Source organism: Dermacentor variabilis, chromosome 7 (genome assembly GCF_050947875.1).
Source record: "Dermacentor variabilis isolate Ectoservices chromosome 7, ASM5094787v1, whole genome shotgun sequence".
Taxonomy (NCBI): Eukaryota; Metazoa; Arthropoda; class Arachnida; order Ixodida; family Ixodidae; genus Dermacentor; species Dermacentor variabilis.
Window position 1 is genome coordinate 55,553,735 of NC_134574.1, and position 13,422 is coordinate 55,567,156.

Below are 13,422 nucleotides of genomic sequence, written 5' to 3' on the forward strand. Positions count from 1 at the left end.
GCAAGCGCCTTAAGAGGCTGCAGGCGAAAGAAGGCGCGCTGTCTGGGCGCTCCTCCACATCATCTAAACGTGCAGACGCCCCAACGCTCCCAGTCGAAAGACGATGTAGCATGAGAGCAGGAACTCTTTGCGTGCGCGCTTATGTATGGGAGCTGAAATTCTGATCACAACGGTCATAACTATCGCCACGCAACAGTGAGATGAGGTAAACGACATTGGTGCCCCATTCAACGAAGCTGAGAAGACCGCGAAATCTCGCGATAAGTCCAGTATGCACGCAGCAACACATTCATGCAAGCCTTCACTCGCCTGTGTCGTACTCCGCTCGCACATTTTCGCCGTAGCTCTGCTACTTACTTCGCAAAGATGGCCAATCCGTATTGCGTGGAACCGCCCTTCACCGAATGCGGTTGGAAATACTCCGAGAAGCATCGGGAGTTGTTCCACTCCATGAAACTTTCGTTTGTTCTGAGCTGGTAAAGGACCAAGTCACACAATCCGTCCGGAGGCAGCCGCATGCCGAGCGCGAAGTCCGGGGTGTAGCTGCACACGAGCGGGTTCTTGAACGCCTGTTCTTTGTCCACTGCGAATTCGGAAAAATCGTGAAGAAAGATGAGCGTAGAATACCGAGGCACTACGAAACGTATAGCAAAGAACCACAAGGTCTAGCCTTTCAGTCGTCAATCAATCAATAAAGAAATTCTTCTGGGAGTTGTCCAAGTTTCTGCAAGCATTGTGCCACTTGCTCAAAATCTACGCAGCCCGGTGTCATTATCAATGTTGTGAGACTTTATCCGGCTGGTAGGAACGACAGCGCTGCGGCGACACGTACTGGTGTGGACAGTGGCGCAACATGCAGTGATAACGCAAGTAGAGTACGTGCAGGTGGCGGGCATCAGATGCGATGATGACGTTCCAATCATTGTAAGCCGGTATCGCTCTTTAGCGCATTATCCATCCGCGTCAAACCATTATGAACCTTGAACAAAAGTACTCAGGTGGCGGCTTCTAATGGCACTGCCGCGAGGACTGCACGTTGAAAGCAATCTGCGATGCCGACAAACAGTGCCGACTGCTCATAACTTCGCGCGCTGCGTTCTTGGCGAAAGTAACAGGGTGCGAGGTGTGGTGAGAGCTCTGTGAGCGCTGTGTTTTTGCCGCTTGGTTGGAATTGACACTACAGGCAGCAGAAGGTGAATTCGCTCGCTGCTGCGGGCGCTATCTTGAAAGCGGTCCATTTACAGGACGGACGGATAAAGGGACGGACGGAGAGACGGACGGATGGTTTTCTCGTTGGCTAAGTAGGCACGAAAATGCTTACGCATTTAATAAATCAATCAAACACTGTATTCCAACAGCCCAGGACACACAATCAGTCACAAGAGGGACACTTTTGTGTGAAAGGAAAATGCCTGTAAGGCTTGACAACAGCCTTCACGCGTTTCCCAATGCAGCAGCAACAGTAGTGTATGCAGAAACAGGAATCACACACTGTTAAACACAGTAGAAAATCTTACAGCGGGTGCATATTACCCGTACGTGTAATGTACGTGAAAAACTGTTTGTAGTAGAGGAATATATCAATGATTCTATTGTAGTATATAGTTTAGTGTTACTGCGGTTAAGTAGCGGATAATTTGTGGACAGTAATATCTACGTGTGTAAGATACTTTTTTAAAATCTGTGTACCGAGTTTACAGTATGCCTGTGCGCGTAGTGTTACATGTGCATGCATTACAATTGTGTACTGTTATTTTATACGGTATGTGTTGCCATCTAAGCATGCAGTCACCCTTGCATTTAAATTCTTATTCTTAGCATCAGCTGTTTCAGTTTCATCAAGACTAGAAGGTTATTGCAGTAGGCAAGTTTATTTTTCCTTAAAAGGGAGTTCGTGTTACTGCCATGCTGTCTAAGCTCCTCGATGTCCTCTCTGTCACGGGATAATAAAACGCGCTTGCGGAGTGCATATTTAGGCTGTATGGCGTTGAAGCACTCTCAGCTAAACCACGTTTAGTAGCATAGTGCAGTCGCTTTCTAGTTTTGCGGGGGGAGCTTGTGTTACACGCGTTTATAAACGTCTCGATATGAACATTATATGCCTTGACAGCATCAGCGGGCTGAAAATTCCGTCCCATTTCATTATGAACAAACAGTAAACAAACAGAATAAGCGTGTGTGGACACACATGGCGAAAAGTGGTTCAAAGTGGCATTGCGTCTCTAAGATATGCTTTTTCTTACTTAAACTGACTATATGGACATGCTAAATTAAATTATGGGGTTTTACGTGCCAAAACCACTTTCTGATTATGAGGCACACCGTAGTGGACGACTCCGGAAATTTTGACCACCTGGGTTTCTTTAACGTGAACCTAAATCTAAGTACACGGGTGTTTTCGCATTTCGCCCCCATCGAAATACGGCCGCTGTGGCCGGGATTCAATCCCGCGACCTCGTGCTCAGCAGACCAACATCATAGCAACTGAGCAACCACGGCGGGTATATGGACAAGTTGTCGCTTATTTATGTTCCAAGGACAGTCGCAGCTAGGTGCACCTGTGACATTTGTAATGATAACTTCATTGAATGTGCAAGTAGGAGTCTGAATGCAAATACGCTGTTTTATCGCATTAGTGAATGTGTTTCCAATATATCGCACAGTTGACCACGTTGGGGGCTAGTACTGAGCATGCCAATGTGATCGCCACAAATAATTAGTTGGTTATGATGATGTGCGGCTTTCGAATGCGGAAAGACCAGGTATGGCGAAAGAGCACCATGATAAATGGTAATGTTAGACGAATTGTTGATGGCGTGGTCAATGCACTCTTCGTGGAATATGTGGCATGGCGTAAAAGGGCCTAAAACTGTAGCTCTAAATGGCGTAAAAGATATAGCTACTAAAATAATGACACTGACTAGTCAGTATAGCGCGCTATGGCAACTGGGTTTCATTAACGACATGATGCAACAAAACATAACAGTGACACAAGAGCTTGAAAAGAACTCTTGCATACAAGAGCTGCTAATAGCGTGCTAAAATTACTTGGCCAAGTGATTGCTAGAGTTTCTGTTTCAGGTAAAAAGCATAAGACAATTTGCAGATTAAAAAGCATTTCATTGCTAAGAAAGAATGCTGGCTGTACAGGTATGTTTTCGCGACATGCAGAAGGCAAATACTTTTTCCTCTCTGTTTCTATTGACGGACATTCAGCATGAACGTGCATAACTGTGAGATTATTTCCGCATTAGCTAAATGTAGGAGGATTACTCCTAGTCAGGAGGTAACGGTTAGTACTGCAAGTGTATCCTTTTCTTAATCGACAAACAAGTACTTCGTCATGTCGTGCTGTTTTTTTCGGTTATCAAGTTCCTAGTTTTGGTTTTATCATGTGTAGCTTATTCAGTACATGGCTTTTCTACTCTCCTTGCCAATGATTCCTCAGCTCACGGCGTAGAAAAAACTTTAAGCCTGTGGAAGGTATGGGGATATTTGCATCTGTGTCGCTAAAAGTTACTGACCTTGCGTTTTCATCAGCAGCTTCATTGCTTTTGATAGCTTTGTGGCTAGGTACCCAGCATTTGACAATCAATTGATTGTACATATGCGGAGCCCAACAAGCTGTCCAGCTCACTAAAAAAGGATGTCTTATGTTTTCGTAGACTGATTAGGGCTCTGACTACACTTATGAATCTGTAAACACAACACTGCGAACACCGTAGCCTTAACGACATTTGTGAGCCTTATGCGTTGAGTAGCCGTAAGAATTGCATTGGCTTCCGCTGTAAAGATAGTTGTGTGGGAATTAAGTGTCCCAGATGTTAAAAATGAAGGTCTGAAAGCTGCAGAAGAAACACCAGTCGTTGACTTGGAAGCATCTGTGTAGTATATTGTGTAGGAGCACTTCTCCTGGAGTTCACGAAAATGTGCGTCTATATGTTCTTCAGGCGCACGCTTTGATATTTCTCCAAAAGTTATGTTGCATTCAATGGTATGCCATTGACACCATGGGAGCAGGCGAGTGGGACCCATTAGAACATTGTCTAGAAATTAGACGCCTGTGTCTTCTGCCAGAGCTTCCAAACAAAGATTTAAGGGTGACAATGATTAATGATTAATGAGTGACATGAATGCTCCGCATTTTATTTAACATTAAAAGCGTAGGGAAAATTTAGATATATCCTCTGGAGATGTAGTGACTATTCATTAGATTCCACACACAGGCTTTCTACGGGACTAGTCCTGCAAGCACCTGTAGCAAGACGTACACGCAAGGCGTCAACGCGATAGAGGATCTTCAGAGCACTAGGCGCAGCATAGTTACATACTACAGCTCCGTAGTCGAGGCGGGACAGTATAAGGCTTTTGTAAAGACTCAGATGGCATCTCTTGCCAATTTCCCAACATGTGCGTGACAAGAGCTTCAGTCGATTTATTGTCTTGAGACACCTCGATCGCACATACCTAAGGTTAGGAACAGAAGTTAGTTTGGATTGGAAGACAATATCTAAAAATTTATGTTCGCGGCTGAGAGAGAGCCGTTTTCCATTATGATAGATAGCGGGGTCAGGCAGCAAGCCTCTCTATTTCGAGAAAAGAACACACGTGCTTCTTTGAGATTTAGCTTAAATCTATCCTCGTCAGTTTGAAAGACGATCTCTACATGTCTCTCACAGATAGAAATATTGCATGATTTAAAACGCATTTGTACGTCATACACATACACAAAATAAAACACTGTGCGTGGTAGAATTCTACATAGTGAGTTCATTTCTACAACGAATAGAGTGCAGCTCAGCACACCATCTTGTGGGGCACCCGTTTCCTGTGTAAATATACTAGGCAGCCCATTACGTAACCTGACACGGAATGTACGATTAGAGAGATAGCTTTGATTCACGTTCAAGAAGTTGCCTCGAACACCCATACCAGCCAGATCCCGAAGAATTCCAAAACGTCAAGTTGTGTCGCACACCTTCTCCATATCTAAAAGTACCGGTAATAAGATCTGTTTGTTCACGAAGGCATCTCTGAAGTTCTCTTCGATCCGGACGAAGTGATTTGTTGTGGAAACCGCATTGCAAGGGGCCTAGCATTTTGTTTCTATCAAGATAATGGATCAGGTGTCGGCTTTTAATCTTCTCAAAGGGTTTGCATAGGTAGCCTGTCAAAGCTATAGGCCTATAGATGCTAGTCGAACATGGATCATTGCCCTCTTTGAGAATAGAAACTATGACTGCTTGCTTCTACGCGGATGTCATATAGCTGGCAGAGAACATGGAGTTAAAAAGCGATAGGAGTGTTTTTAGTGCTTCAGGGTGTATTTGTTCCATCATGTCGTAATGTGTTCGATCTTTTCCAGGCGCAGAATTAATACAATTTAGTGTAGCCTGAAATTCTGTCATGTTAAATCGATACTTGTAAGGTTCATTTCTATTTCCGTTCCAATCCAGAGACTGCCGCTCCGCTTGTCGCTGGTATCTGCGGAATGTATACGAGTAATGGGATGAACTAGATATGCACTCAAAATTTGCTCCCATAGGATTACCTTCGTGGCCAACGGTGTCTCCTGGTGTATTTACTGAAGCCAGTGCATGAGTTTCATGGCCTTTAATTTTGCTTGCCCTGTCCCAGATCATTCTTTTGTCTAAAAAAGAATTGATGATGGTGATGTATTTTTGCCAGCTTTCCCTTTTGGCTGCGCGGTGCGTTCTTCTACTTTCGGACTTCATTTTCTTGAATGTAATCAAGTTCTTGGTAGTTAGAGGCTTTCGAATGTGTCTCCAAGCCTTATTTTGATTTCTGCGATCTTCCTTACACTACTTATTCCACCAGGGAACACGTCGTTTCGAGGGCGATCCATTTGATTTGGGAATACATATTGACGCCACATCAACAATAAACGCTATCAAATATGCCTCTGCATCGTCTTTAGGAAGTGTACAGATGTGCTCCACCCTACGAGGAAGTCACCCAATCTCACTACAAATAAATGTTTTCTCTCAAGCGCGTGAGCTGTTTATGCCGCTTTTCGTCGGCTGACTCTACTTTCTAATGGGGGACTTTTGTTCATTCAGCTTTTGTTCATTCTACGACAATCGGAAATTGTTACTACTATATGGCTTCTTAATCACGTCCCGCCCTAGGAACAACAAGAGTGTTCTAGATACAATGCCTAAATCGATAGATGAAAATGTTTTATTTGCCATGCTATAGAACGTAAGCACTTTATTATTTAGTAAGCATGCCTCAGTAGAGTGGAGAAAGTTTTCTACTGAGCGCCCTCTGGCATCACAATTACAATCTCCCCAAATGGCGTTGTGTGCATTAATATCTCCTACGGAAATATACGACTCGGGCAGTTCATTAATAAGGCTAACAAATTCTGTTTTTCATAGGTGGTAGTTCGGGGGATGCATAGTGACGTAACTGTTACCATGGAGTACTGCACGGACCGCAACTACCTGTAGGGGTGTTAACAGCTGCAAATGCCGGCAAGTAACACCATTATCTACTGCTGTGGCAGTAGATAATGGTGTATGATGGGTGTATGGTATGGCCGGACAATGATGTAGTATGTCGAAATACCGTCCCTCTACAGGCATCCAAGTGCGGAGACCAACGGCCTAGTGGCATCGACAAAGCATATATAGCTTCTTTTTTTTTGGGGGGGGGGGCAGGCAAATTTACATTCGCTCTTTCGATTCCGGCTCGAACCACCTTTTCTTTTTTTGCCAAAACACTATCAAAGTTAGTTGTGCAGCCAAATCCATATCAATGATAGTTTCACTGGGAGCATTTTGAATTCGTAAGCCCAGGGACATATTTCGTTTGTTTACAGTTGGTGTTTTGCTTGGTAAAATTGCAGCTACCGGTATTGAATAGTCCTCGCTTCCCACATGATCTCAGACGTACCTGCAACCTTTCTTTTCTTTGTAAAGCTATTTTTCTTTTTAGACCACTTAAAGCAATGATCACATAGTCAACAGCATTTTCTTTCGTAGTTCGCGCTAGAATTTGCCGCTTTTTTATTTAATTTATCTGTATATTTCCTTTAGTTTGGTAAGCGATTCTTGACCTATCTCCTTTTGACCAATAGTGTTTGAAAATAAGTTTCAGGTCTCTAAAGTAATGCTCCCTTTGATAGCTCTCGAAGTGTCAATCATATAAAAAATAAATAAATACAAAATAATAAATTAGTTTCAGTGGTGATGACGATAACAGCACAGCGGCCATAGCAGAAACTTTGTACTCCTAATTTATTGAGTATCTGCTATGGATTGCCTGCGCTACAGCTTGATAAGATCAACAGCGTTCATCCCATATTATTGGACTGTTATGTTGTGTGCAAGCATTGATTTGAAATATGGCCCAAGTCTACTATTTCAGAAAAAAACGTGTTTAGTGCCTCTTCGAAATGTTAATATGATGCCGTGATTCTTTCATTGTTTAGTTATTTTTCACTAGACGTAATCTGAGCAGAGACGTCTCCTTTTCTTGCGAGTGATTCGTTGTCTTTCTCAGATTTCTCAGATGTTTTCTCAGAATTGCAGAATTTTTATCATCTGTGAAAAATATTTAAAATCTGATATTTCCGTTATACGCTAAACACAGCACCTTGAGGAAGTATACCTAGTATTTTAAATAACGAAGTATGTGTATCTTTGGGTCATGGCCCTGTTATCGGAATGTATGTTTGAAAATTAAATTAGTTGAATATACGTAAAAAGGCGATATATCGGACGAATTTCCAAAAGCGCTCAAGAAGTGAGCTGCAAGACGGCACTCGTCCCATATCGTACTGCCAATCATCAATCTGTATTTTGTTTCTATCTGAAGTACGCGCCGATCTTGTGATGTTCGAACGTGGAACTTTTACAACACTGGTTCTTGTCGTGATAGAGAATCCTCAGAAAATTTTATACGTGCGCAATTTCCCCTAGTAAACTTTCATGAAAAACTAGGTTTAGACGAAGTACACTAGCCACTTGCTTCGAAGGACTTACCTTCCAACTTTAGCACTGCAGGCTACCGGTACCACTAACCTAAATATAGCCGTTAAATTTGAATGACGAATTTCTATTATTCGCCATTAAACATTGCTGTGCGCCCTTGTTCTCTTCTGTACGCGCTTAAGTGTTTGCTTTGCGGGTTTGTTGACATGTCATAGGTTAAATGACATTGGCTTCATGGGCAGTACCCAAATAATGCTTGTTGTCATATAGAGAAGCAGCAGTGGTAAACAAATCAGTCAAACTCAGTCAAATGCCAAGGGCTCCAAGGCCGAGTTTGTATTGGATAGCTTACCGATGGGGCCTTCCAGCTTCAGCGCTGGTTCTGCTGGTGTGGGTGGCGCTGCCCTGCTCACTGAAGGTGGAAAGAACGAAAAAAAAGTCTCAGTAATTTTACTAAATATTACTTGATTATATTCCGGGTTATCATAAGAAATGAATTGCAGAAGCGTACAACGCTGTGCGAGTTGATTAAGCGTTATCAAAAGAAGAGAAAACAGTGCACTACCCAAGACACATACAATACGTATTATAATTCGCAAATACTGAAATTATGAGGTCATCTGTGACAAACGTACGAGAGCAGTTCGGTAATATGCGCAGTTGAAGAAACGAAAACTTAAATTATCGAGTTTTACATGTCAGAACCAAGATATGATTATAAGGTAAGCTTAGTGGGGGACCCTGGAATAGCTTTGACTTGACATATTTAGGTACGCACCTAAATTTAAATGCACGAACATTTTCTGATTTCTTGCTCTTTAGAGTGTGGCCACCGTAGCAGGGATCAAATTCGCAAACCTGAGTTCAGCAGCGCAGCGCTTTAGGCTGTTAAACACTAAGGTGAAAAATTATTTGAGCTGTGTTGTTAAGCTGCCATTCCGCCATACCAAGAAAGCAACTTCTACAGCGAGAAAACGCTTGGTACGCCAGAAAAGATGCAAAACCAAAGACGGGTGGCGTCGCCGCTTTGCAATTCCAGCGCCAGTCTACCACGACGTCACGGGTTTTGATGCCGTCTGCTCGGGCCTAGTTTATTGGTAAACATGGACTAGACTGTGTTCTAAAAGAGCCAAGGAGTGGGCATGAAAAGTTTCAAGGACTGGCAATGAGCCACAACGGCCGAAATGTGGAAAGAAAGATACTTTGCAATCCGTGACGTCCCACTGACGTTTCGACCGTGGTGTTTTATAGAAGTGAAAAATGAAACTCGGACCAACATTTTCTGCTCTAACAGACAAACTATTACAACGAATACAAAGAAAATAGAATTCGTCAAGAAGATTTTGTCACTGTAAACTGATTCCGCATTTCACTTTGGTGCCCCTTTAAGCTGCTGCGTCCAATAAAATAAAAATCCGCATTTGTACAAAGATGAGGAATGAAATACACCTGTAGTTATAGTTTTCCTTAGAATGCGCACAAATCGAAGTTCGCGATCGTTTTACTCTTATGGCCACCTTCGAATACTATCGTCACTGCCAGGAATCCCACCCACGGCACCTTGTACAGAATCCCCACGTCTTTGCCACTGAATCACTGAGGCGTGAGTGCATAAGTTTATTGGTCTGTCACAATAAGGAGGATGACTTTGAAGACGACAGGCCACACATGGCGAGGAAACAGAGGTCGTTACGCGAAAGAGTGCTGTGCCATTTGCGAAGGCAGAACATGAGGTAAACGAGCATCAACCAGAGAGCTGCATCCAATAACTTCTCTGTTCCATGCCCATGTTTAAAATTTTTCTTTCAATAGGCAGTTTTAGGGCGACGTTTTAGAGTAATGTTTAGAGTCACCCTAGTGAACTTTGTCTTATCACCCCGCATGAGCTGAACGCAGTTCGCCTGAGATTCTACTCACACTTTCCACTCACACAAGATTTTGCAAATTCATCAATGCTGTGAACAATGCGCAAACCAACATGGCGGCACCCATCGACGCGATCCCAGTCACCGTTTGTACTGACTCTGGCCTGGCGTGAATTCACAAAGATTTTCTTTCGCGAGTGTTCTTGGACATTTGCTCGCCGCCTTAGCTTGTAGAATGTCCAGCATGAAGATTTACTGAAGCTTGCTCTTACAAAAAGTTAAAGTACGTTTTTTCTTAATATGGTACTGGTCATTAAGCAGTACCTACTGTTCAAATAAGAAAAAGCGGTGGGACCCATATCATTGTGACTGTCGACGGTAACGCGCTTAGCACTGAATCAATATAGCGATTCAATGTATTACCACCATCCAAACGAGGTATGCATCAGGGTATTCCACTGCAGCGGGATGCTCTTGAGCGGTCCCCGGAGAACACTTGATGCCATCTAGCGCCACCACCCCGAAGCCTGTGCGCTGGCTACAAAACCCAGCGTGCGGTGGTACATGCGAACACAGAAATGCGTCATGCGGCAGCAGAGCTCGTCTCTCATGCTTTTTTCTGGGCATGCTGCGCCATCTGGCGGCACTGCCGATAAGTCCGTGCGTGGCCTCTGAGACAAGAAGCGTGGCACGCCGGTGCCTACGAACCCTAAGAATCGCTCCCTCACTTGCTGCTCGCTCAGTGGCGCATACTCAGTGACCCAAGTTAACGAGATGTTCATTGAAGAGCGGCGCATAAGCAGTGCACCTGTAGCGCCACCTGGTAAAACGTGGGGTTATCATTCAGGAACGCCTGTGACGTGGGTTCGACTCCGCTCAGCATCGCTAAAATCTATGCGATCGTTTCCGTCATTGTAGATTGACACATTCACAGTGGCACATACCTAAATGTTCCAATTGGCGTCAGAGGCTTTCATTGAAGAGTGGCGCACACCTATTGGAACAGACCGAGTGACCCAAGTTTATTTTATTTATTTTATTTTATTTATACATACTGCAGCACAATTTGCGCTATAGCAGGAGTGGGTTGAGAAAAGGTACAGGGAATGCATTGGAATATACAGCGGTAAACACAAGTGAACACTTTTACAAAAGAGCACTGATAAAAGGAAAATACACAAGAAGTTATACAAATGCTTCTGGGCATGGGGGAGCACAATTATGCACATGGGATGGCGGTTGCAAAAATTCGGGATGAGCATGAGCGAATGGACCCAGGTAATGAGTTCCAGTCTTCGATTGAGCGGAGAAAAAAAGCTGAATTTGAACATGTTAGTACGTGCGTAGTAGGGTTTCAAGTTTAGGTCATGATGTCTTCTCGTTGATGATCCAGGCGCGAAGTTAATGTAATTCTCATTTGAGAGCCTAACCGAAGAATTGACAATGCAATGCAAGAATTTTAATGATTCGACACGGCGACAAGAAGAGAGCGTGTTTAGGTTCAAGGAAGAAACTGTTGAAGAGGGCGAAGAGTCACGATCGTAATGATGACATATAAATCGCACAGCTTTTTTCTGTATTGCTTCTAGCTTATTAATCTCTAACTGCTTATACGGGCTCCAAACTACAGATGCATAATCAAGAACAGGGAGGATTAGTGATTTATACATTAGTAACTTTGTGTCTTTAGGAGATCGGGTTAGCGTTCGCCTCAGGTAACCTAATTTTTTTAGTGCTTCACTACATATGTAATCAATGTGTTTAGACCATGACATGTTATGCGTAAAAATGACACCAAGACATCACAACGGTTTTATTGAAATTAATGTTCATTTGCCAAGTGTTACACCAATCGCAAAAGCTAGAAAACGACTCTTGAAGGCGATAATGATCATTGGAAGAGTTAATCACTTCATTTAGAACGCAGTCATCAGCATAAAGACGGATGTTAGAAGAGCAATGAAATGGCAAATCGTTTATATATAATAAAAAAAGAAACGGCCCAAGGACGGAGCCTTGGGGCACACCTGATGTCACATCAACAGTAGCGGAGTCAGTCGAACTGTAAGAGACGAACTGGGAGCGAAGTGAGAGAAAGCTTAATATCCAGTTAACTAAATGAGAATTATTCAGTGCAGCATTAAGTTTAGCAATAAGCTTAGAATTTAAAACGGTGTCAAGTGCCTTCGAGAAATCTATAAAAATGGCATGAACCTGGTTGTCTACATCAAGGTTTAATGAAATTTGATGCGTGAACTCAGCTAGCTGCGTTAACGTGCTAAAACCGCGCCTAAACCCATGTTGCATGTTAGACAGTAAATTATTTGATTTCAGAAAGAGCGTGATGTGCTTATGAAGGACGTGTTCCAGCATTTTGCATGACTGTGACGTCAGTGAAATTGGCCTGTAGTTCGACACACACTGTTTATCTCCAGATTTATAAAGAGGGAGCACTTTGGCTAACTTCCATGAAGAAGGTGCAGTAGCGGATGATAAGGACTTTCTGAATATGACTGACAGATATTGCGATGACCACAACGAATAACGAACAAGGAACGCGTTGTGTATCCCGTCCAGACCGGTGCATTTCTTAACATCCATATTTGTAATAAGGTTGAGGATGCCTTCGCAGTTTATCTCAACGTCACTGATTCTTTCAGAAGAAACTATATTGGTACGTGTCAGGATAAAGTTATTATCGGAAACAAACACGGTCTGGAAATACTTGTTGAAAGCATCGGACATCACCGCCGGGTCGTTGATGACGTCATTATCTATTCTGAAAGAAGTGGATGAAGCATCGCGAGGTAAAATAGAAGACGAAAATTTTCGTGGGTTAGTTCTTAACAAATTGTGCAGGCGAACGCGAAAAAAGAAATCCTTGGCCTTTCGCAACTTCGGATTGAGTTCTTTCTTTACCTTAACAGATATATCCAACGCCATGGGATCACTGCCTTTTCTGGAACACCTGAACCTTCGAACGTGACGGGACAAGTGCAAGATATCACGAGTCATGCATGGAATGTTAAAATTTCTTTTCTTAGTTTTAATGGGGACAAAACGTTCGATACATGAATTGACAAGACCCTCAAAGTAGTTAGCAAGGCAGTTGACGTCCTGGTTATCTGAAAGTGCACTAAACGTATCGAAATGATCAGATAAGACATCAGTAATGGAGTTGATGTCCCTCCCCACGAGTGAAATCAGGGAAACTAGTAAATGTGTAGGGGGATTTAGAAATTGGACAAGAGAGTGACACTAAAACGCCTATATGGTCTGAAATACCATCAATTACTTCGCAAGAAAAGTCACGTTTGGCTAGGTTAGCGCTTAGAAAAACTAAGTCAAGGACGGAATTTAACCTGGTTGCACCAGTAACAACCTGGGTGAGACCAAAGGACAAGGAAATGTTTATTAGTTCTTTACAAATAGCTGCGTCGTGACCGACTGCAGACAGTGATGGCCAGTGGATGCCAGAGGCGTTGAAATCACCCATAAAGATAAAACTCGACGAAGAAATGTTAATCTCGCTCATGAAATTTGCAACATCAAGAGTAGGAGGACATCAAGAGGACATCAAGAGTAGAGCCGGGGGGACG

The 13,422-nt window shown here is 43.1% G+C and overlaps 1 protein-coding gene across 1 annotated transcript in view; it reads right to left on the minus strand.

Moving 5' to 3' along the window:
* Positions 1 to 13,422, minus strand: part of LOC142588642 (uncharacterized) — a 118,471-nt gene that overhangs the window by 45,537 nt on the left and 59,512 nt on the right. The window contains exons 7-8 of the mRNA XM_075700469.1: positions 8,311 to 8,370; positions 358 to 583 (exon numbers count right to left, since the gene is read on the minus strand). Of these exons, the coding sequence (XP_075556584.1) occupies positions 358 to 583; positions 8,311 to 8,370 (286 nt within the window). The remainder of the gene's footprint in view (positions 1 to 357; positions 584 to 8,310; positions 8,371 to 13,422) is intronic.